The sequence below is a fragment of the Salmo salar genome, chromosome ssa23 (assembly GCF_905237065.1).
Source record: "Salmo salar chromosome ssa23, Ssal_v3.1, whole genome shotgun sequence".
Lineage (NCBI taxonomy): Eukaryota > Metazoa > Chordata > Actinopteri > Salmoniformes > Salmonidae > Salmo > Salmo salar.
The window spans coordinates 43,262,619-43,274,880 of NC_059464.1; the positions used below are offsets into that span (position 1 = coordinate 43,262,619).

Sequence of the window (12,262 nt, forward strand, 5' to 3'; positions counted from 1 at the left end):
TTATTTATTGTCATACTAGAGGTTTGGCAAACCTGTAATAGAAAAACATGTCATTAAATTCAACAATCTACAAAGTAGCCGTGATGTGAATTTCCCTACGTCTCCCTATCCTGGGACTGGCCAGCGGACATGTTTTGATGAGACTGGTTGTCCACTGATACAGAACACTGTGGTAAACACCATTACACTCTACCTAGTGATAATAAAATATGGACCTTCCTCATCCCCCACCACTGACCCCAATGTGTGCAGCATTAAAAGATAGCTTACTACCTATTGATAATACTACCTGATTGTGTTGCACGGATAGCTTCTGAAGCCTTTGAACATTGTTGAGGACACTAAGACCCAGCAGGCTGTGGACAGACCAGTCGGGTGTTTAGTAGAGAAGTCTATTAAAGGCTCAGCTCTGTGGTGCTGAGGACAGGATAGATGGCAGAGGAGAAAAATCATTCCAACTCTCGTTGCTGCTTTTCAAAAGCCCTGTGTCAGCGGGGGAGGGGGCGCTTCGGAGATGTTACCCAAGGATATTTCATTCATAATGGCTGGCTCCGAGCAAAAGGAAAAGCTATGGGGGGAAATCTGCCCTCGAGAGAACCAATATGTCAGTTTTCAAGTGTCTGACCGACTGAATGTTCAGTTTGAACGGGTGTGTGAGTGTGTTCGTCGTGTGTGCGTGAGTGAGTGAATGTGTGTATGTTTTCAGTGTGTTAGTGATTAGTTGTGAGAGTTACTGCTTACCTTGGCGGGGCCCAGTCGTGTCTGGTGCAGTCCAGGAGGGTGCCTACATAGGTCTTGTTTCTCCAGGTCACGTTAACTACCAGCATGCCTGGGAACAGACAGGGAGAGAAGGAATGATGATCACAGAGGAACTGTCATCATGTCTTCCTTCATCAGTCAAGGGTGTAAACCCATCCTGCCATTCTGCCTTCCAGTGAGTCCTAGCCACTGTGCTCCCTGCCTCTGCACTGCTTGCTCTGAGGCTTTCAGCTAGTTATTTGTAAACCACTGTGACAACTGCGGATGTAAAAAGGGCTTTATAAATACATTAGATTGATTGAACACACAGATAATGAAGAGTGATATTAGCATAACATGCCAACTTTCATCAATAATACAGTCAGCATGGACAGTATAGGCTAGTAAATAGGGAAATCCCAATACCTAGGTGCCGATACGATACGTTTTGCGATTCTCACGATACTATAGGTTTTGCGATTCTCACGCTACGTATTGCGATTCAATACTGTGATTTTATTGAGATTCGATGTTCCAAACATACGTCTGCTGCCGATGGACAAGAGAGAGCCGTGAGAAAACGAGTTTTGATCAGTCAGGGAAATAAAATGTGCTAAAAACAAATTGACTTCCTGTTTAAAAAGATGGAGAGCAAGAAACCAACTGGAGTTCTGGTGCAGGTACAGACAACTAGCGCAAAAATAATATTGAGATATTGTCAAAATGATACGATATATCGTCAAAAATAATATCCTGATATGCAACTATCGATTTCCCCCCCTATCACTACTAGTAAACATAAAACTGTGTACTAGAATCGGTCATACTACACAAATAAAATAAAATTGTATTAGTCACATGCGCCGAATACAACAGTGAAATGCTTACTTAATAAAAAAAAAAAAAAAATGTAAGTTAAAGAAATAAAAGTAACAAGTAATTAAAGAGCAGCAGTAAAATAACAATAGTGAGACTATAAACAGGGGGTACCAGTACAGAGTAAATGTGCGGGGGCACTGGTTAGTTGAGGTAATATGTACATGTAGGTAGAGTTATTAAAGTGACTGTGCATAGATGATAACAACAGAGAGTAGCAGCGGTGTAAAGAGGGAGTGCCAAGTCTAGGCCTCTTGGACCTAGACATGGCGATCCGTTACCGCTTGCCGTGCGATAGCAGAGAGAACCAGTCTATGAGTAGGGTGGATGGAGTCTGACAATTTTTAGGGCCTTCCTCTGACGCCGCCTGGTATAGAGGTCCTGGACGGCAGGAAGCTTGGCCCCAGTGATGTACTGGGCCGTTCGCACTACCCACTGTAGTGTCTTGCGGTCGGAGGCTGAGCAGTTGCCATACCAGGCAGTGATGCAACCAGTCAGGATGCTCTCGATGATGCAGCAGTAGAACCTTTTGAGGATCTGAGGACCCATGCCAAATCTTTTCAGTCTCCTGAGGGGGAATAGGTTTTGTCGTGCACTCTTCATGACTGTCTTGGTGTGCTTGGACCATGTTAGTTTTTTGGTGATGTGGACACCAAGGAACTTGAAGCTCTCAACGTGCTCCAGTGCAGCTCCGTCGATAAGAATGTGGGCGTGCTCAGTCCTCTTTTTCCTGTAGTCCAAAATCATCTCCTTTGTCTTGATCATGTTGAGGGAGAGGTTGTTGTCCTGGCACCACACGGCCAGGTCTCTGACCTCCCAATAGGCTGTCTCATTGTTGTCGGTGATCAGGCTTACCACTGGTGTGTCATCGGAAAACTTAAATGATGGTGTTGGAGTCGTGCTTGGCCGTGCAGTCATGAGTGAACAGGGAGTACAGGAGGGGACTGAGCATGCACCCTTGAGGGGCCCCTGTGTTGAGGATCAGTGTGGCAGATGTGTTGTTACCTACCATTACCGTCTGGGGGCGGCCCGTCAGGAAGTCCAGGATCCAGTTGCAGAGAGAGGCGTTTAGTCCCAGGGTCCTTAGCTTATTGATGAGCTTTGAGGGTACTATGGTGTTGAACACTGAGCTGTAGTCAATTAATAGCATTCTCACATAGGTCTTCCTTTTGTCCAGGTGGGAAAGGGCAGTGTGGAGTGCAATAGAGATTGCATCGTCTGTGGATCTGTTGGGGCGGTATGCAAATTGGGGTGGGTCTAGGGTTTCTGGGATAATGGTATTGATGTGAGCCATGATCAGCCTTTCAAAGCATCTCATGGCTACAGACGTGAGTGCTACGGGTCTGTAGTCATTTAGGGTGGTTACCTTAGTGTTCTTGGGCACAGGCACTATGGTGGTCTGCTTAAAACATGTTGGTATTACAGACTCGGACAGGGAGAGGTTGAAAATGGTAGTGAAGACACTTGCTAGTTGGTCAGCGCATGCTCGCAGTACACGTCCTGGTAATCTGTCTGGCCTTGTGAATGTTGACCTGTTTAAAAGTCTTACTCACATCAGCTGCGGAGAGCATGATCACACAGTCTTCCGGAACAGCTGGTGCTCTCATGCAAGTTTCAGTGTTATTTGCCTCGAAGCGAGCATAGAAGTAGTTTAGCTCGTCTGGTAGGCTCGTGTCACTGGGCAGCTCTCGGCTGTGCTTCCCCTTGTAGTCTGTAATGGTTTACCAGCCCTGCCACATCTGATGAACGTCAGAGCCGGTGTAGTATGATTCGATCTTAGTCCTGTATTGACTCTTTGCCTGTTTGATGGTTCATCGCAGGGCATAGCGGGATTTCTTATAAGCGTCGGGGTTAGAGTCCCGCTCCTTGAAAGCGGCAGCTCTACCCTTTAGCTCAGTGTGGATGTTGCCTGTAATCCATGGATTCTGGTTGGGGTATGTACTTATGGTCACTGTGGGGACAACGTCCTCAATGCACTTATTGATAAAGCCAATGACTGATGTGGTGTACTCCTCAATGTCATCGGAAGAATCCCGGAACATGTTCCAGTCTGTGATAGCAAAACAGTCCTGTAGTTTAGCATCTGCTTCATCTGACACCTTTTTATTGATTTAGTCACTGGTGCTTCCTGCTTTCATTTTTGCTTGTAAGCAGGAATCAGGAGGATATAATTATGGTCAGATTTGCCAAATGGAGGGCGAGCGAGAGCTTTGTATGTCTCTCTGTGTGTGGAGTAAAGGTGGTCCATAGTTTTTTTTTCCTATGGTTGCACATTTAACATGCTGATAGAAATTTGGTAAAACGGATTTGTTTCCCTGCATTAAATTCCCCGGCTACTAGGAGTGCCGCCTCTGGGTGAGGGTTTTCTTGTTTGCTTATGGTGGAATACAGCTCATTCAATGCTGTCTTAGTGCCAGACTCTGACTGTGGTGGTATGTAAACAGCTACGATAAATACAGATGACAACTCTAGTTAGATAGAATATCTCATGATAAGCTGTAGACCGCAATAGCTCAAGACTTCCTTAGATATCGTACACCAGCTGTTATTTACAAAAATACATAGTCCGCCGCCCCTTGTCTTACCAGACGCCGCTCTTCTATCCTGCCGGTGCAGCGTGGATAATGTCATCGTTCAGCCACGACTCCATGAAACATAAGATACAGTTTTGAATGTCCCGTTGGTAGTTTAATCTTCTGCGTAGGTCATCGATTTTATTCTGCAAAGATTGCACGTTTGCTAGCAGAATGGAAGGAAGTGGAGGTTTATTCAATCACTTACGAATTCTCAGAAGGCAGCCCGCCCTCGGCCCCTTTTTCTCTGCCTCCTCTTCACGCAGATCACGGGGATCGGGGCCTGTTCCCGAGGAAGCAGTATATCATTCACGTCAGGCTCGTCAGACTCGTGAAGGGAAAAAGAGGATTCTGCCAGTCCATGGTGAGTAATCGCAGTCCTGATGTCTAGAAGTTATTTTCGGTCATAAGAGATGGTAGCGGCAACATTAGGTTCAAAATAAGTTTAACATTTTTTTTTTTTTTAAAGAAGCTAAAAAAAACCTCAAATAAACTAAGAAAGGAAACACAATCGGTTGGGGACACGTAAAAACGCCTGTCTTCTGCTCCGGCTCCATCGGCTCCATATTCATTCCTCAAGAGAAAAGACGGCACCAAGCAACATTCAGGTCAATCTCAGAGTATTGAATAGAAAAGGTGCGACTGATCAGTATTCAGCACGCTGGTTTCGGGGTTGGAACTGCACACACACACACACACCTCCCGCCTCCATTAGAACAGAGCAGTTCCTGATTACAGAGCCTAGGAGCAGCACAGTAGACTGACAGACAGCCATTTGTATGCAGCTGAGTGAGGGATGAAGGAGGAGGAAAAACTGGGTGGGGGTGTCCTCCAGCTGACATTGCAGACTGCAGAGGCTCCACAGGAAAAAAAAGCTTTTATTTTTGTGTCGGGGAAGGAAACAGCTGAGGCATATAAAAGAGTTCCCTGGTTGCCAGAGCCCAGGTCTGTCGCCTTCAATTTGTCTCCCGAATGGTTTGTGCATCGGCTGACAGACACTTTGATACTAGCAGAGCGAGGGGAAGTGGAGAAGTGAGGCTCGACTCGTCTGTGTGCCTTGCTGCTGAGAGAGACTGCCATACGCCTATTAGACCACTAAGGGGCAGTTGGTATCACAGGATGAGATTCCAAAGAATCACTACCACACACACACACACAGACAGTCCATTTTCATTGAGACATTCCCTCAGGGGCTTTGGCTTTCATAATTGACCTGAACTCAGTCATCTGACAGTTTTGCCTTAGAAGCTTCTCTCAAATATCAGTCACAATGATTGTGTTTACACAGCACACTGCAGATAATGTTGCTTAACTCAAGTGCAGAATACTGGTTTGGTTTCAAGAAAGGGAGTATGTACCATTAACTGAAAAGCCTGTAGCTGACCAAGACGTTTGAACCGTTCTGATAGATTTTAACTGTCAGAGCCGTAAAAACGTCAGTAGAACCAAAGTTAACGGCACAACAATGAGACCAAAAATAGTTCAACGAGACAAGCCGTTCAAACAAACAATGATCAACTTGCGTGACTTCACGTTTAGGCAGACAGAACAGCTTTGGGAGCAATTATCCCATCTGCCAAAAGTCAGCATGACATCAGTACACTGTTGGAAAGGTAACCATTAGGCCTACCACTGAAACTGAACCCGGGGTCCATTGCCTGGGCAAGGTGCAAGACAAAATGAAGCTCTCTGCCAATTCTATGTCATTTTCTCAGGCACGCAAATGTTATTTCAAAATGGCAGGCAATGCTGAGGTTCAACACCGGAGCCTCGTAAAGGAAGTCATAGTCTGTGCCAAGACATTAAAAATCTGATTCTGTCCATTAAACACTACTCATGTAGTCCCTGAAATCACATAACTGATTTGAGGAGGTGAGGGAAGTCCCCAAATTCACATATATGAATGGTAAAACACAGGTGAAGGTTGAAGTGTGAGAGCTGTGTGTATGAATGTAGCCTAGTCTGTGAAGTGTGAGAGCTGTGTGTATGAATGTAGCCTAGTCTGTGAAGTGTGAGAGCTGTGTGTATGAATGTAGCCTAGTCTGTGTGAAGTGTGAGAGCTGTGTGTATGAATGTAGCCTAGTCTGTGTGAAGTGTGAGAGCTGTGTGTATGAATGTAGCCTAGTCTGTGTGAAGTGTGAGAGCTGTGTGTATGAATGTAGCCTAGTCTGTGTGAAGTGTGAGAGCTGTGTGTATGAATGTAGCCTAGTCGTGTGAAGTGTGAGAGCTGTGTGTATGAATGTAGCCTAGTCTGTGAAGTGTGAGAGCTGTGTGTATGAATGTAGCCTAGTCTGTGTGAAGTGTGAGAGCTGTGTGTATGAATGTAGCCTAGTCTGTGTGAAGTGTGAGAGCTGTGTGTATGAATGTAGCCTAGTCTGTGTGAAGTGTGAGAGCTGTGTGTATGAATGTAGCCTAGTCTGTGAAGTGTGAGAGCTGTGTGTATGAATGTAGCCTAGTCTGTGAAGTGTGAGAGCTGTGTGTATGAATGTAGCCTAGTCTGTGAAGTGTGAGAGCTGTGTGTATGAATGTAGCCTAGTCTGTGAAGTGTGAGAGCTGTGTGTATGAATGTAGCCTAGTCTGTGAAGTGTGAGAGCTGTGTGTATGAATGTAGCCTAGTCTGTGTGAAGTGTGAGAGCTGTGTGTATGAATGTAGCCTAGTCTGTGAAGTGTGAGAGCTGTGTGTATGAATGTAGCCTAGTCTGTGAAGTGTGAGAGCTGTGTGTATGAATGTAGCCTAGTCTGTGAAGTGTGAGAGCTGTGTGTATGAATGTAGCCTAGTCGTGTGAAGTGTGAGAGCTGTGTGTATGAATGTAGCCTAGTCTGTGTGAAGTGTGAGAGCTGTGTGTATGAATGTAGCCTAGTCGTGTGAAGTGTGAGAGCTGTGTGTATGAATGTAGCCTAGTCTGTGTGAAGTGTGAGAGCTGTGTGTATGAATGTAGCCTAGTCTGTGTGAAGTGTGAGAGCTGTGTGTATGAATGTAGCCTAGTCTGTGTGAAGTGTGAGAGCTGTGTGTATGAATGTAGCCTAGTCTGTGTGAAGTGTGAGAGCTGTGTGTATGAATGTAGCCTAGTCTGTGAAGTGTGAGAGCTGTGTGTATGAATGTAGCCTAGTCTGTGAAGTGTGAGAGCTGTGTGTATGAATGTAGCCTAGTCGTGTGAAGTGTGAGAGCTGTGTGTATGAATGTAGCCTAGTCTGTGTGAAGTGTGAGAGCTGTGTGTATGAATGTAGCCTAGTCTGTGTGAAGTGTGAGAGCTGTGTGTATGAATGTAGCCTAGTCTGTGTGAAGTGTGAGAGCTGTGTGTATGAATGTAGCCTAGTCTGTGAAGTGTGAGAGCGGTGTGTATGAATGTAGCCTAGTCTGTGAAGTGTGAGAGCTGTGTGTATGAATGTAGCCTAGTCTGTGAAGTGTGAGAGCTGTGTGTATGAATGTAGCCTAGTCTGTGAAGTGTGAGAGCTGTGTGTATGAATGTTGCCTAGTCTGTGTGAAGTGTGAGAGCTGTGTGTATGAATGTAGCCTAGTCTGTGTGAAGTGTGAGAGCTGTGTGTATGAATGTAGCCTAGTCTGTGTGAAGTGTGAGAGCTGTGTGTATGAATGTAGCCTAGTCTGTGGAAGTGTGAGAGCTGTGTGTATGAATGTAGCCTAGTCTGTGTGAAGTGTGAGAGCTGTGTGTATGAATGTAGCCTAGTCTGTGAAGTGTGAGAGCTGTGTGTATGAATGTAGCCTAGTCTGTGAAGTGTGAGAGCTGTGTGTATGAATGTAGCCTAGTCTGTGTGAAGTGTGAGAGCTGTGTGTATGAATGTAGCCTAGTCTGTGTGAAGTGTGAGAGCTGTGTGTATGAATGTAGCCTAGTCTGTGTGAAGTGTGAGAGCTGTGTGTATGAATGTAGCCTAGTCTGTGTGAAGTGTGAGAGCTGTGTGTATGAATGTAGCCTAGTCTGTGTGAAGTGTGAGAGCTGTGTGTATGAATGTAGCCTAGTCTGTGTGAAGTGTGAGAGCTGTGTGTATGAATGTAGCCTAGTCTGTGAAGTGTGAGAGCTGTGTGTATGAATGTAGCCTAGTCTGTGAAGTGTGAGAGCTGTGTGTATGAATGTAGCCTAGTCTGTGTGAAGTGTGAGAGCTGTGTGTATGAATGTAGCCTAGTCTGTGTGAAGTGTGAGAGCTGTGTGTATGAATGTAGCCTAGTCTGTGTGAAGTGTGAGAGCTGTGTGTATGAATGTAGCCTAGTCTGTGTGAAGTGTGAGAGCTGTGTGTATGAATGTAGCCTAGTCTGTGTGAAGTGTGAGAGCTGTGTGTATGAATGTAGCCTAGTCTGTGAAGTGTGAGAGCTGTGTGTATGAATGTAGCCTAGTCTGTGAAGTGTGAGAGCTGTGTGTATGAATGTAGCCTAGTCTGTGTGAAGTGTGAGAGCTGTGTGTATGAATGTAGCCTAGTCTGTGAAGTGTGAGAGCTGTGTGTATGAATGTAGCCTAGTCTGTGTGAAGTGTGAGAGCTGTGTGTATGAATGTAGCCTAGTCTGTGTGAAGTGTGAGAGCTGTGTGTATGAATGTAGCCTAGTCTGTGTGAAGTGTGAGAGCTGTGTGTATGAATGTAGCCTAGTCTGTGAAGTGTGAGAGCTGTGTGTATGAATGTAGCCTAGTCTTGTGAAGTGTGAGAGCTGTGTGTATGAATGTAGCCTAGTCTGTGTGAAGTGTGAGAGCTGTGTGTATGAATGTAGCCTAGTCTGTGTGAAGTGTGAGAGCTGTGTGTATGAATGTAGCCTAGTCTGTGTGAAGTGTGAGAGCTGTGTGTATGAATGTAGCCTAGTCGTGTGAAGTGTGAGAGCTGTGTGTATGAATGTAGCCTAGTCTGTGTGAAGTGTGAGAGCTGTGTGTATGAATGTAGCCTAGTCTGTGTGAAGTGTGAGAGCTGTGTGTATGAATGTAGCCTAGTCTGTGTGAAGTGTGAGAGCTGTGTGTATGAATGTAGCCTAGTCTGTGTGAAGTGTGAGAGCTGTGTGTATGAATGTAGCCTAGTCTGTGTGAAGTGTGAGAGCTGTGTGTATGAATGTAGCCTAGTCTGTGTGAAGTGTGAGAGCTGTGTGTATGAATGTAGCCTAGTCTGTGTGAAGTGTGAGAGCTGTGTGTATGAATGTAGCCTAGTCTGTGTGAAGTGTGAGAGCTGTGTGTATGAATGTAGCCTAGTCTGTGTGAAGTGTGAGAGCTGTGTGTATGAATGTAGCCTAGTCTGTGTGAAGTGTGAGAGCTGTGTGTATGAATGTAGCCTAGTCTGTGAAGTGTGAGAGCTGTGTGTATGAATGTAGCCTAGTCTGTGTGAAGTGTGAGAGCTGTGTGTATGAATGTAGCCTAGTCTGTGAAGTGTGAGAGCTGTGTGTATGAATGTAGCCTAGTCTGTGTGAAGTGTGAGAGCTGTGTGTATGAATGTAGCCTAGTCTGTGTGAAGTGTGAGAGCTGTGTGTATGAATGTAGCCTAGTCTGTGAAGTGTGAGAGCTGTGTGTATGAATGTAGCCTAGTCTGTGTGAAGTGTGAGAGCTGTGTGTATGAATGTAGCCTAGTCTGTGAAGTGTGAGAGCTGTGTGTATGAATGTAGCCTAGTCTGTGAAGTGTGAGAGCTGTGTGTATGAATGTAGCCTAGTCTGTGAAGTGTGAGAGCTGTGTGTATGAATGTAGCCTAGTCTGTGAAGTGTGAGAGCTGTGTGTATGAATGTAGCCTAGTCTGTGAAGTGTGAGAGCTGTGTGTATGAATGTAGCCTAGTCTGTGAAGTGTGAGAGCTGTGTGTATGAATGTAGCCTAGTCTGTGAAGTGTGAGAGCTGTGTGTATGAATGTAGCCTAGTCTGTGAAGTGTGAGAGCTGTGTGTATGAATGTAGCCTAGTCTGTGAAGTGTGAGAGCTGTGTGTATGAATGTAGCCTAGTCTGTGAAGTGTGAGAGCTGTGTGTATGAATGTAGCCTAGTCTGTGTGAAGTGTGAGAGCTGTGTGTATGAATGTAGCCTAGTCTGTGTGAAGTGTGAGAGCTGTGTGTATGAATGTAGCCTAGTCTGTGAAGTGTGAGAGCTGTGTGTATGAATGTAGCCTAGTCTGTGAAGTGTGAGAGCTGTGTGTATGAATGTAGCCACAGCACCAGTAAAAAAAAACAAGTGGTAGAAAGGCCACACAGTGTTGCTTTCAGACAGTTGTGGAAAAAGTACCCAAATATACATACAAAAAAGTAAATTGTTTAAAATGCCTTATATTAAGTAAATGTTGTTAATTTACGGACAGCCAGGGGCAACACTCCAACATTATTTACAAACAAAGAATGTGTTTTGTGAGTCTGTTAGTCCGTCAGATCAGAGGCAGTAGGGATGACCAGGGATGTTCTCTGTTTAGTGAGTCCGTCAGATCAGAGGCAGTAGGGATGACCAGGGATGTTCTCTGTTTAGTGAGTCCTCCAGATCAGAGGCAGTAGGGATGACCAGGGATGTTCTCTGTTTAGTGAGTCCTCCAGATCAGAGGCAGTAGGGATGACTAGGGATGTTCTCTGTTTAGTGAGTCCTCCAGATCAGAGGCAGTAGGGATGACCAGGGATGTTCTCTGTTTAGTGAGTCCTCCAGATCAGAGGCAGTAGGGATGACCAGGGATGTTCTCTTGATTAGTGCATGAATTGGAACATTTTCCTGTCCTGTTAAGCATTCAAAATGTAACGAGTACTTTTGGTTGTCAGGAAAAATGTATGAAGTAAAAGTAGTCAAAAATAGAAATAGTAAATAAAGTAAAGTACAGAAAAACGACTTATGTCGTACTTTAAAGCATCTTTTACTTAAGTACTTTACACCACTACTTTCAGGAGGTCAGACCTGAAAGCCTGCAGCTCGCTTCAATCCCCCCCTGATAATTCCGTTTTTATAAAGCTCAGGAGAGCTCTCGGCACGGACCTGCCTCCCTCTACTTTTTCGCTTGGACTGCATTTGTTGTTGCTTGAAATACTGCCAGTTTCTCAACCTGGGCAGACCTGTAAAGCTTTTGTTCCCACCCTGGTCTTTCGCTCAGTGAAGACAGACACTCAGAACATAAAATCGATATGACTCAACATAAAGCAAACATGTAAACAAAGTGAGCGCCGTATGTTGAGCTTCCAGGGCCGTTGGGGTTTAGTCTTAGACAGATTATGAGTTTATTCCTCACTGAAGAGATAAGGGCGGGGTGGCGGTGGAGGCAGGGCTGGCTGGCGCACTTACACAATGAGAAAACCCAGCGATGACTAGTGTCCATCTGTTCACATGTAGGACTAGCATTAGCCTAGCGTTAGCCTAGCGTTAGCCTAGCTTCAGCAGGTAACCCACCACACGAGCACTGGGGAGTTTGACAAGAAAACAAATTAACTCCCTCACTCACCCCCACTACACATAACCCCCAGGCACTGAACCCCCACTACACACAACCCCCAGGCACTGAACCCCCACTACACACAACCCCCAGGCACTGAACCCCCACTACACATAACCCCCAGGCACTGAACCCCCACTACACATAACCCCCAGGCACTGAACCCCCACTACACACAACCCCCAGGCACTGAACCCCCACCACACATAACCCCCAGGCATTGAACCCCCACTACACATTAGAGGTCGACCGATTATGATTTTTCAACGCCGATACAGATCATTGGAGGACCAAAAAAAAGCCGATACCGATTAAATCGGGCGATTTATATTTATATATATTTGTAATAATGACAATTACAACAATACTGAATGAACAATGAACACTTTTATTTTAACTTATTAAAATACATAAATAAAATCTATTTAGTCTCAAATAAATAGTGAACATGCTCAATTTGGTTTAAATAATGCAAAAAACAGTGTTGGAGAAGTAAGTAAAAGTGAAATATGTGCCATGTAAAAAAGCTAACATTTATGTTCCTTGCTCAGAACATATGAATGCTGGTGGTTCAATATTCCAAGTTAAGAAATTTTAGGTTGTAGTTATTATAGGAATTATGACATATCGACTATTTCTCTCTATACCATTTCTATTTCATATACCTTTGACTATTGGATGTTCTTATAGGCACTTTAGTATTGCCTGCCT

The 12,262-nt window shown here is 44.9% G+C and overlaps 1 protein-coding gene across 5 annotated transcripts in view; it reads right to left on the bottom strand.

Annotated features, from left to right (window-relative positions):
• Positions 1-12,262, bottom strand: part of LOC106584692 (zinc finger protein 609) — a 215,446-nt gene that overhangs the window by 32,922 nt on the left and 170,262 nt on the right. For all 5 annotated transcript variants that reach the window (XM_014170195.2, XM_014170194.2, XM_014170199.2 and 2 more), the window contains one exon: positions 742-829. In XM_014170195.2, the coding sequence (XP_014025670.2) occupies positions 742-829 (88 nt within the window). The remainder of the gene's footprint in view (positions 1-741; positions 830-12,262) is intronic.